Below are 12,475 nucleotides of genomic sequence, written 5' to 3' on the forward strand. Positions count from 1 at the left end.
CTGACATTGTTACTATGTTTTTGAGATTTTGCTCGAAACCATGCACCATATTGATTGTGGTTTCTATCATGTAAAGTCTTGGACATAGATGCCTTCAAACAGCCAGAATTTCCATATTTAATGATTCCACATCTAAAATAAAAGTTGGGGAGCCTTAGATATTTAAAAGATAACCAAACCTTATTGCCCTTGGAATTAATAAGGACACCTCTTAGTAAAAGTTTGGTGATATCAATCTACAGTTTAAGTTTGAGATAAGGGCCCCATCCAATTCCATTATTATCTACATCCATAGCTTCCACTGCCCCTATTATCATCCCTACTTGCTCTCTAATGCCTTGAGTCATACCAGTAAGTGGTATATTATGAATTTGCACCCATATTGATTCTTTGTAGAAAATTATGTCTTTTAGGGAGCATAACACATCAAATGGATTGGGATAGAGTAGATATCGGTTGAAAGACCAAGGTCTGCCCATCTTGACTCTATGAATATATTGTTCATAATGAAATTCTATAAGAAATAGGCTGTCTCCTACCTCTAGAAATACACTCATCATTTTGGCTTCCAAACACTTACCATAGTGGATTTGAAAGTTTCCTTATTGATTGAATTGTCCAGTACTACCAATCCAACTAGACTAAGATTTACACATCTCACCATTGCCTCCCTTCCACTTCCACCTCCTTGACTTCATGTTTCTCTATTTCCGTAAGTTTAAGGTTGCCCCACACGTGATCTCAAAAGCGTACCCACTCCCTAACAAAACTAGGAGATCAGAATTTGCCCAAGACAAAAGAAAAAACTCCTCAGCCAAAGCCATGGCTAGGAGACCCAGTATTTTTAAATATTGCATTTTTACATACAACTTTTAAATATTCCTATATTAGCATTATTTTCTCCTAGTTGATTTGTCAAAATACTCACTCCTTTTATTTAAAAAAGCGTCTTCAAATTTCAGTTTTATCTAATTGCTAAATAAAATCTAACTCTCATAAAAAAGGTTTTTCTACCAATATATAAATCTCTAAATAAAAAATTTTGCAAAATGCCAGTACAATCCAACAGAATTACGAAAAAAATAAATAAAAAACAAAACAAAACAAAGAATTGTTCACGATCCACTTGGCAAGGGAGGATCGATGGATTATGGTCGTCGAGGTAGCCCAAGAGGCCTGCTAAATAAATTATGAGGCATAAGGTGACAAATTATTTGTATATTTAGGCTATATTTGGATCATTGACTGCTCTCAGCTCATCTTAGTTGACTTCGATTTTAGAACTTTCCTAACACCCAAACACGCAAAAGTCACCTAGATGGACATAACTCAACTATTTTTACAATGTTCCATGATGGAACATATCACTACCAAATTGATAAGAGATTCTTGACATTGTCTCTCTCTTTCTCATGGTTTCCCTGCAACACCTCCCTCAACATATCTCTCTATCCCATCCTTCTTTTTCCTCAAGGAGTCTGTAACGCTAATAGCCTTCTTGTGCCGTCTGGAATGGTAACGGTAGTAGAATATAAAATAAAATTTCGGTTAGCAATCGGCAGCCAGCACAAATATTAGAATAAAATGTAAGCATGTTACTGTTGTCTTTCTATTGATGATTATTTCATTTTTTTTTTATTTATAAATTTCGAGTAAGAAAAACGTTGCACAAAGAGTAGTGGAGTTTTTTTTTACATGCATTGGTGGATATTATGTTTGATTTTTTTTAATCTCTCATGGACTCAGATATATTTAGAGAAAGGATTTATACATTTTTTTAGTATGTAAGTCTCACGCACTTGTTTAAAAAAAATAAGAAAAAATTACGACTCACGTGATAAAACTAAGGCCCGGTTTAGTTTGCAAGATGAGAAGAAACTATCTCATCTTGTATGTACAGATGGGATAGTTTTGTCTATCCAAACGGTTAATTTCACATCTCTATTTCATCTCATTACTTTCTGACATAAACAGTAAAAAGAATCTCACACGGTTAAAAAAAAATCATTTGTGATTAAAATAGAATAATCAATAAGTCATTATTAGAATAATATATTTTCACAAAGAAATTGATAATTTTGTGAGTATTGAATATAAGTGCATTTTGGGGTTTTATTAGAAAATTTGAAATTAATAAATTATTGAAAAAAAATCTACAACATAATTCATATTCTTATTTATTACAATAATCAAAATTATTATAATTTATAATTAGAATAAAAAAATGACGAATTTCTTATATATAGAAAAACAAATAAATAAAAATATATTTTAAAAAGGAGAAATTTCAGCCAACAACTTCCCAATATATTTTGGGATTTAAATTATTTTTTAGAATAATAATATCTTTAATAATAATATCTTTTAAAAAAGAGAAATTATTTTTTGGAATTATAGAGTAATTTTAGCCAACAACTTCCCAATATATTTTGGGATTTAAATTTATTTATGATAGATTTTTTAATTACTCATAAATATTATTTTTTATTAGTATATTCATAATTATTACTCAATCATTAGAGAGACCCACCTCTTTATTAAAGAGTGCTTCTACACCCACACATGGGGGATCCCAACTGGGATCCTTCACAGTAAAAAGAATCTCATACAATAAGTTTTAAAACCTATCTCATTACTTTCTGACATAAACAGTAAAAAGAATCTCACATAGTAAAAAAAAATTAATCGCGATGCCAGTTGGATATATCCAATTGTGTTTTAGTATTTACCTTTATCAAATCTTAAAAAGTCGAAACTATCTCATCTCTTCTCACTATCTAAATATACAATTTCTTACAAACTATCTCATCTCATCTCATATTAATTCAAAAAATCTCACTATTATTTAAAATATCTCATCTCATCTTATCTGTATATCCAAACTGTTTTCTTAGTGAATCTCATTTTTTTTTTCAAAAAAAATACATGAAACTTGCATGCGTATCTAGCATTACTTGTATATTTATTTCAATTTTTGCTCTTGGATTTCAGTTTAATATATTTGGGCTTATGGTATTTTTCTTTGTAATTACTGTGGAATTTCCTTCAATCTTCTTAAGCATCAACGTCACCAATATTCCATAAAAACAAAAAAAATCAGAAACCTATCAAAATGTGAAATTAATTATCTAGTAATTTCCATTGCAGTAAGTTAGGCCTGGATATCCAGATCTCGGCTGTACGGCAAGTCTGGATATTCAAACGGCCTGGGTGTTTGTTTTTATTTCATTTTTGTATTTTCAGCATTCATTTACTTTTGAAATTAATAACGGATATAAATAGTAAAAAGTTAAGTAAATAGTTAAAAAACTGATATAAACAGTATAATAAACAGTATAAAACTGACATAAATAGTAAAATAAACCGTACAAAACTGACATAAACAATGCAAAAACTAATCTTAACAGTACAATAAACGGTACAAAACTAACATAAACGGCAAAATAAATAATACAAAACTGACATAAATAGTAAAAAGTTATATAAATGGTATTTTTTTTGTCCCATCCTATTTCTAAATCATTCTTTCTCTCTGTTTACGTCTTTTCTTCTTTGCCGAAACTCATCATTTTAACTTTTGATAGGAATATAGAATAATTTTGATTAAAAAAATATATTTTGAGATATAAATTTATTTATGATATAATTTTTAATTAATTATAAATATTACCTTTAATTAATATATTCATAACTATTACTTAATAATTATAAATTGATTTTCAATTATTGGTGGGACCCATACATTTATCAAATCTCAAAAAGTAAAAAATATTTCATCTCATCTCATTATTCAAACACACATTTTTTTACAAATCATCTCATTTTATTTTAATTCAAAAATTTTACTATTATTGAAAATATCTCATCTCATCTCATTTGAACTGCATAATCAAATGAAGCTGGTGGCATTTGGATAGTGAGATGAGATATTATGATTTTAGATAAAAATTGAATAAAATATTATTAAAATATATTTTTTAATATTATTATTATTATTTTGAGATTTAAAAAAATTGAATTATTTATTATATTTTATGTAAAAATTTATAAAAATTGTAATAATAAGATAAGATAAAATGAAATGAATTGAGATGATTGTGATAAGAACAAGTTGTGATGGAGTTTTGAAGAGTAGCTGGAGTGCCTTCATCATTGGCATTTCTTGTTATTTGGGTACTGGTGCAAACATTCTTACATAAGTTTCACATGTAAAAATTGATTTACTTCAATGTTATCAGTTTAATTTGCATGACCTTATCATTGAATTTGATTAATTGCTGGTGGTAAATTAGCACAACAGTAAATTGGTCTGATGCACTACGTTTCTCACGTGCATGGTAGCAAGAAATATGCAAGTGTCTATACAAACTAAGGGTTAAAATCTGGTAAATTTTTTTAAAATTTTCAAAATTTCTCACGCTCGATTCTCCTATCTTAAGAATGAGACTGCACATAAGAATATATGTTCAAATTTTTAACTTTTGATCTAATCATTACTAACCATTAACTCAAACACAAAAATTAATATAACTTTTACAAATTCTCTTAACTTTAGCTATTCACTTTCACAAACTCCAATACAATACTTAATTTTCCTATCATTTTCCATAACAAAATCTCAAACAAATTCTCAAATATTTCCAAGCATTCTTGGCCGGGCTTTGTGAATAATATATTCTCAAAACTTCTCATAATTTCTTTTCTAAACATCACTTAAGCACTAAATACTTTTCAATTTCAAATTTTTAAAATTTTCATCTAATCGTTACTTAATTATTATCCAAACACAAAATGCAATACAATTTTCTTAGACCTCCAAACAAAATATAAAAAATAATACAACTTTTTCAAAATTTAAAATAAAGATAATATTAAAAAATCATATTTTAACAAATTTTTCACTTGATAATATTTTTACTATACTTTTTCTCTCTCATTTTCTAAAACTCAATCAATAAAAGATTTTAATTCAAATTATGTTATTGCTATTTACAAACTATTTTATTATTATTAACAGGATTATGTGATATTCTAAATATCTAAATGCGCTCATTCACAGCTGTTATTGCCCATTATGTTGTTTTTTTTTTCTCGATTTATCATCTCTAATCATAATATTATTATAATAAAATTTAAGCCATTTTAAACTTAAGTGATCCATATTATAAAAAGATACTTAAATTATATTACATCAACTGATGATGATGTGAGAGAGTATATTATAAATTTACGATGAAGTGTAGTATGATTTAAGCGAGAAAATCCAGTTATATAGATGATTAAAGTTTAAAATGTCATTCCTCAGCTAATTAAGCTATATTGAATTGTCTACACAATCTTCTTTCCCATAAGGAGGAAGGCGACCAAGTTCTTCTAATAATAAAAAAAAAAATTTAATTATAAGTGATTCTGTATATTAATCTATGTATTTATTTAATATGATTAGTTAAAAAATAAATTTTATTAAAAATAATATTAATTTAAATTTAAAATATAAAAATAATAATATTAATATATAAATTAATACGCAATTTATTTGTATATAATAAAATTCATAATGAAAACCATGTATCGATGTTCTTTATTTGATGTGATCATAATTATATACTTTTTACGTGTTGGAAAGTGGAAAGTCCCTTTAGACGATGCCTGGACCCCCAAAACAAAACAAAAAAAATATAAATCGTAAATGCGTCCTTCAAACAGATTTGAGTCTCAATCCGATTTGATAGCCAAATGAAACGAGATGAATTGGGTTAATAAAATATTAATTTTTAATATTATTATTTTAATATTTAAAAAATAAAATTATTTATTATATTTTATATAATATTTTTAAAAATTTATAATAATAAAATAAGATCAATCACTATCCTATTTAAACAGACTTTATTGTCCCGTCAAGGAGGGTTGTTGGTTGGACTGGTTGATTGGATGCCTAGTGATTTCGTGGATAAAGGCATCAACTACATAGTGGACATTACATGCATCTTTTCTTTATTAACTTAAAAAAAAAAAAAATTGATATGATCAGATGCATCTTTTATCTTTGCTTTTCACGATCACACTCACCCATGCCGTAATAATAATGATATATCCAAGTTTAAAAGTGTATAAATTTCACATATTTTTTTTTCTTGTAAAAAAATGTATCTCATTTAAAAAGTGCGAGAAAGGAATCTCATTTTTATAAATATATATATTTTTATAATGGATCTATTTTTTTGAAATTTGTCTATATAACATTACTAATCAATTCAATGTATCTTTGTCAAGATCTCTTAGATTAATTGATAATATCTTAATTTCTCACTAAGAGAACTAATAATTGAATCTCTCATCTCTCATGTATAAAAAAAACAAATTCAACGTATCTTTAGCTAAAATTTTGCTACAAAATTAGTATATAAAATTCATCTTATATAATTAGTTAATGTCTCAAAAAAAATATTATTTCAACTTTTGTTGAAATCATTACTCAATTATTATCAAAATACAAGAATCAAAACAGGTTTTTCAATATTTAAAATAAGACAAATTCTATACGGAAATATTTTATTTTCTTCTAAAAAATATCTTAGAAATATTTTTTATCCAAGTTTGTTATATTTGGTTTTATTTTTAGTTTTTAGTTAACTTATATATTTTTATTTTGTGTGTATAAGATTGAATTATATTATATTGTTTGTAAAAATATATTACAAATATAAAAAATATATGAATTTTACAAATTCATTGACAGAAAGGAAATATTTGAAAAGAATAAAAGAATTATTTAAATTATATAAAGAAAAAATAGATAAATTAATATATGATATGTTGTAAAAATTAAAATATAAAATAAAAATGTGAGATTTAAGAAATTTAGTAGTGTATTTTTTTAAAAAAAAAAAGAAAAAAAAAAAGATAAAGTAACTGTTGTAATGCTCTAAAAATTGAGATTTTCCTACTATTAAAAATCATTTTATTATAAGATTGATCTTAACTTATTATATAAAGTCACGTCCATACCTAAAATTTCTGGTTTAAAATCAGTATATAGGGACTGACACTTTTCATTTGTCATGAGCTAGTTGCAGGAAAAAAGAAAAAAGAAAACGGAAAGACGAAAAGGCATCCATGCGAGGAGTCCCACCACGACAAGACACAGCCACATACAAAGGTTGAGGTGAAGAGTTGTGTCGGGCACAGTGTACTGCGTAGGTGATGGGTGGGCTCCACTGTGTTTGGATAAAATTGAATACCACCAGAGAGAGTCTCAGACAAAGAGACAACCATAATCTTTCCTACCCCCAAACAGACTCCGAACGAATATGCCATTTTGACGGTCCACAATCGTTTTTCTTACTCCACCATATCCCCACCCTACCCTTTTTTTTTTTTTTTTTTTTTTTTTTTTTTATCCACACATTTCTGCAAATCATATAATTCCCAACCTCAGTTTAACTTCTCGCAATCCAATTATTTAAACCTAAAAAAATAGGCATGTGATTCAAACCTCGTCCACCCAAATTTTTTCCGCGAGAGGCTGTTTTATTGGTGGAAACCTTCAACCACTTTGTACTATTACTGAAACTTCTTTCTTAACTATTGGATACTTGAACATGTTTTTTTAGGGGATAATTCAAATCTTTAATTATACAGATGAGATGTAAAAATTAAAAAGTTAAATAAAATATTATTAAAATATAATTTTTAATATAAAAAAATTAAATTATTTCTTATAATTTACGTGCGAGTGTAGAAAAATTATATTGATTATATGAGATAAGATGAGATGGTTTGGTTTGATTTGCGTAACTAAATCTCTCACATTCTAAATAACTCTTTCTTTTAAATGATTATTATCGTTATTAGATTAATATCTTAACTTATTTCATTTTATCATTATAATTTTTTTAAATCTCTACATAAAATATAATAAACAATTTAATATTTTCAAATCTAAAAGTAATAATAATATTAAAAAATAATATTTTATTTAACTTTCAACTTTTATCTTATCTTATCTCATATAAACTCATTATCCAAACTTCTCAAACTCTCAATAATTCTTTCTTTTAAATGATTATTATTGTTATTAGAATAGTACAAGATAGGAAAATGATTTGGACAAATTTATTTGCAAAATATATATATTTATTTTTTAGTAATGCTACGTACAGTCGTGGAGTGCGCAAGTACCGTACAGTCACTTTGAAAAAGAGTAGGGTCTACTATTAAAAAAATAATTTCTTTTCATTTGAGTCCCTTATTTATTCACTTTTTTCAAAGCGCTTATACGGCATTTGCGCACTCACGACTGCGAATATCATTTCTCTTTATTTTTATTATAAATTTTACTATTTTTCAAAATGTTTAAACGAGATATTTTACAGCAATAAACTTAAAATAAACGCTACCTAGTTGCCTGTACTACATACTATACTTGTTTTAATTTTTTAATTTTATTCTATTAAATTAATTGAGTTATTCTACTCCTCATTTATATACCACATATTTGATAAGAAAAAAAAAATTGAAGTAAGTGTGCAATATATGAACGATTAATAGAATTATTCTAAACTTATATATTTCATGTTATTCATTGCAAATAACATAATGACATATCTATTTTATAAGTTAAATATAAAATAGATAATTATTCTATCATCAAGTCTGTATACAGAATATTTAGTAAAATACTTAAATACCATAACATATTTCAAAAGATTTATTTTAAAATTTAAACTTTATAAATCAAATTTTACTATTTAAAAAATCTTTAAAAACCAAGTTTGAAATTGAGAATAGAACTTTTGAAGATAAAATCACGATGAAGATGTATAGTTTAGCCCAATTTGGATATAAAAAGTATTTCGTATGTGTTTATCTTTTTTTATTATTATAATTTTTTTAAATTATCATATAAAATATAATAAATAATTTAATTTTTAAAAATTTTAAAATAATAATAATATTAAAAATAATATTTTATTTAATTCTCGATTTTTTTTTTCCACATCTCTCAAATTAATGTACAAACCGCACCTTATTATTAGATAGCCGACACGCGTATCTTACGGTACCTATCTCGACAATAAGATTCTGGAAATCACTATAACATTCGGTCTTGTTTACACCGATACGGGGGTAGTGTGACAAAATGGACGGTCCAGGTTAACGATCTGGGAAAGTTGGACCGGTAGAGTATATTAATGCTCCTGCCGTTGCAGAAAGGCATCCATGCAAATACAGAAAAGCAAAGACCCTGACTACTCAGTACTGCTATATTAACCAGAGGAGCCCTCGTTGCATCTTTTCCATCTCTTTTGTATATCTTCCTTATTGCACGGACTGAGAACTCTTAACTAGTATTGTTCTCTGCACTGCTTATTTTGTTTATTTGCTTTCTTGAAACCGATCGATTGAGCTTTGATCGGTGAATACGAAGAAGATGTCTCCTCGCGCGTTCGCGGACGCCGGCGGCGTAGATAACGGGATCATGCTGTTCGGCGTGCGGGTCACCGAGGGAAACTCGTTCCGGAAGAGTGCCAGTATGACCAATCTCTCGCAGTACGACCAGCAACCTCAAGATTCCAACGTCGAGGCCGGCTATGCCTCCGACGACGTCGTTCCCTCCAGTGGCGGTCGCGAGCGCAAGAGAGGTACTTTTTTTATTATCTTTGATCGGGTTTACACTTTTTGGATCTTTCTTTCTGAATTTTTTTTGTATTGGTTTTTGTTGTGTCTGTGTGTATATTTAGGGGTGCCATGGACGGAGGACGAGCACAGGCTTTTCTTGCTGGGTTTGCAGAAGGTAGGGAAAGGAGATTGGAGAGGGATTTCAAGAAACTTTGTGAAAACAAGAACTCCAACTCAGGTGGCCAGCCACGCTCAGAAGTACTTCCTCCGCCGGACTAACCAGAATCGGAGACGCCGGAGATCTAGTCTCTTTGACATCACCGCCGATACGGTAATTAATTCATCTGAAAAGAGAATTGATCTTTCCAAATTACACGCCATGATTGGTTTCTTTCCGAACCGACTCAAACTAGGACCACCCAAATAATGAATCCCATCGAATATTAATTTCCCAGCATTTTTATTTGTTGGGCAGTTTCCGGGTTCCTCAATCGACGAAGATCAAGTTTACCATGAAACCGTGCCGCTACCGAAGCCACAGCCACAGGTAAGCCATAATCTCGGCGGATTCCCGATGCCTAATTTTCCAGTGGCGCTCGCTCCTTCGGTGGTACCACTTGTCGTCGAAAACCCACTGGAAAATCTTTCGTTGGGACCCAGCAATCATACAAGGACGTCAAGCAAGCCAATCAGGCCGACACCGATTCTTCCAGTGCCTCCGTCTTTGAAAATGGCTGACCTTAATCTGAACCAGAATACCAACACGGACCCCAGCTTGCCTCTATCACTGAAGCTCTCCACAGCATCGTCGGACGAGCAGTCACCTCCGGCAACAAACTCTTCAACTTTTCAGGCAACTCCCGGCAACTTCAGCAGCAGTACTACTGGAGATAGTATTATCAGTGTTGCTTGAAGAATATATGCTAAAGTCCATGCATACTGTAAAGGTTGCAGATTCGAGTAGGAATTAGATATGATAAAACATAATTCAATTAGCCAAAAAAAAAAAAAAAGATTGAAAGAAAGAAGAAAGATATTAGGTAAGAGTAGTAGGTGATCAGATACTTGTTTGTACAGGTTTAGAGAAGATTTAGGGAAATGGGATGTCGTTTTCATGATCGTGGTGGATTTCTTGTTTGAATTTGTCTATCTTTGTTGCGTTTTGGAGTGAAATGATAGAGCACCAGCTACCCCACTCCTGTTATCTCTTCTGCTGCTTTGTTGGAGCTTCAACATGTATCTGAAAGTTGAATATTCTCTTTATCTGATCATCCTTCCTACCATATATATATATATATATATATATGTCCTATATTCTATCATGTAAGTAATAATGATGATATAATAATAATGTAAGTAATTTCTATCGATCTAAACTTTTAACGAGAAGAGTCCTTTGTCACTATTGATTTCAAATATGCAAGGGTGAGTTTGTTGGCCTATAAACTTCCGAAAACAAAAGATCGGAGGTAGAAGAAGAACATCGGGTAGGCTCAATGTTGACATGAGGTCAAACCTTCCACATTAAGTTGGTCTCTCCCTTTTCTTTAATCAGCTTATATTCTCCCCTTTTTCTTTAATCAGCTTATATTTCCAATCCCTCCATCTGAATTAATGAATTCATTAGCCTGAATGCCCAACATCACCTAAAAAAAATATTAAAAAGAAAAGAAAAATTATATTTATCATCTCTACAAATCACACTTTTTTTTCTTCTTATCAAATGTGTGATATATAGATAATAAGTAGAAAAATTTAATTAGTTTAAAAAGAATAAAAAAAATGAAAATAATTGATCATAATAAAAATAAAATAAAAATAAGTATAGTATGAAATATGTGAAGATGATGAGTAATAAAACTCAAAAGAAAAATACATTGGAACTTACGTGTTTTAGCGTTAAGATCCATATCCAGAGGTTTTGAGGGAGAATTCTTAGTACAAAGAAATTAACATGCTACTAGCTCTAATATGTCTCTTTGTTACAAGATGAAAGAAGATAGAAGAAGATAGAGGTGAAGTTCCAGGAAGAATATTTATGTATATGTCATACCCCTTTAAGTAATTTTTGTTGAATAATGATAGGTCTACTACCTTCTACCACCAGTCTACTACTCACATTATTATTTTTAGTTTCTTTCTTCTCGGTCTGGACGCTCATGAGCTCTCCGCATCATTCCTCTACTCATTTGCACTCATCCGTCGGAAACTCTGCTATGCACTTCTCTCCTTACAAAGAGGAGACTAACCATTGGTGATGTTATAACCCAAGCGCAGAATTCAAATTGTAATTTAATGTTATTCTCCTCTTTATAACATCAAAGATGGTTAGTACTTATATTACGTTTGGGTATTGAGGTGATCTCAAATAATTTATAAATAATAATAAAAAAATAATGATAAAATATTGAATAGTATTGAAAAATAATAAAAAAATAATGATAAAATATTAAATAATTTTAAATAGTAGTGGAGTGATCCACTACCCAAATATAGAAAATGCTAAATGAACCCATGATTTTGCCCTATCAATCTGAGATCACCTTAGTACTATTAATGAAGTGATTATCAGTGAAGTTGTATATTTTTTCTTAATTATTAAGGATGTTAAAAAATATGTTCAAGAAAATGAAAAAAAAAAAAAAAATTGTACTAGTGCCGTTGGGCATACCCGGTAGTAGCATACCCAAACATAGTCCTCTTTATAAGTAGAGGAGTGCATAGCAAAGTTTTTGACAAGCGAGTTTCTAATGGATAAGTGCGCGCAGAGGAGTGATGCGGAGAGCTTTTGACGTGCAAATTGAAAAGAAAGAAACTAAAAATATAATATGAGTAGTAAACCGGTGGTAGG

At 29.2% G+C, this 12,475-nt stretch overlaps 1 protein-coding gene across 2 annotated transcripts; it reads left to right on the top strand.

Annotated features, from left to right (window-relative positions):
* The first annotated feature begins 9,195 nt into the window (after nt 1-9,195).
* Nucleotides 9,196-11,955, top strand: LOC121257856 (transcription factor MYB1R1-like). 2 transcript variants are annotated; one of them, XM_041159106.1, is made up of 4 exons: nt 9,196-9,647; nt 9,747-9,955; nt 10,100-10,477; nt 11,614-11,955. In XM_041159106.1, the coding sequence occupies exons 1-4, from the start codon at nt 9,437-9,439 to the stop codon at nt 11,635-11,637; spliced, it is 822 nt and encodes a 273-aa protein (XP_041015040.1). In that variant the 5' UTR covers nt 9,196-9,436; the 3' UTR covers nt 11,638-11,955. The 2 variants fall into 2 exon arrangements, with proteins under 2 accessions (XP_041015040.1, XP_041015039.1); XM_041159105.1 differs by lacking the exon at nt 11,614-11,955 and having other exon boundaries at nt 10,100-10,887.
* The last annotated feature ends 520 nt before the right edge of the window (nt 11,956-12,475 follow it).

This window comes from Juglans microcarpa x Juglans regia, chromosome 3S, assembly GCF_004785595.1.
Source record: "Juglans microcarpa x Juglans regia isolate MS1-56 chromosome 3S, Jm3101_v1.0, whole genome shotgun sequence".
Classification (NCBI taxonomy): domain Eukaryota; kingdom Viridiplantae; phylum Streptophyta; class Magnoliopsida; order Fagales; family Juglandaceae; genus Juglans; species Juglans microcarpa x Juglans regia.

What these genes read in the sequence shown, in the direction of transcription:
- LOC121257856 (XM_041159105.1), top strand. Translation starts at nt 9,437, where the DNA reads ATGTCTCCTCGCGCGTTCGCGGACGCCGGCGGCGTAGATAACGGGATC. An exon ending in CGGTCGCGAGCGCAAGAGAG is followed by an intron (nt 9,648 to 9,746) that starts GTACTTTTTTTA and finishes GTGTATATTTAG; the next exon opens with GGGTGCCATGGACGGAGGAC. An exon ending in TTGACATCACCGCCGATACG is followed by an intron (nt 9,956 to 10,099) that starts GTAATTAATTCA and finishes TTTGTTGGGCAG; the next exon opens with TTTCCGGGTTCCTCAATCGA.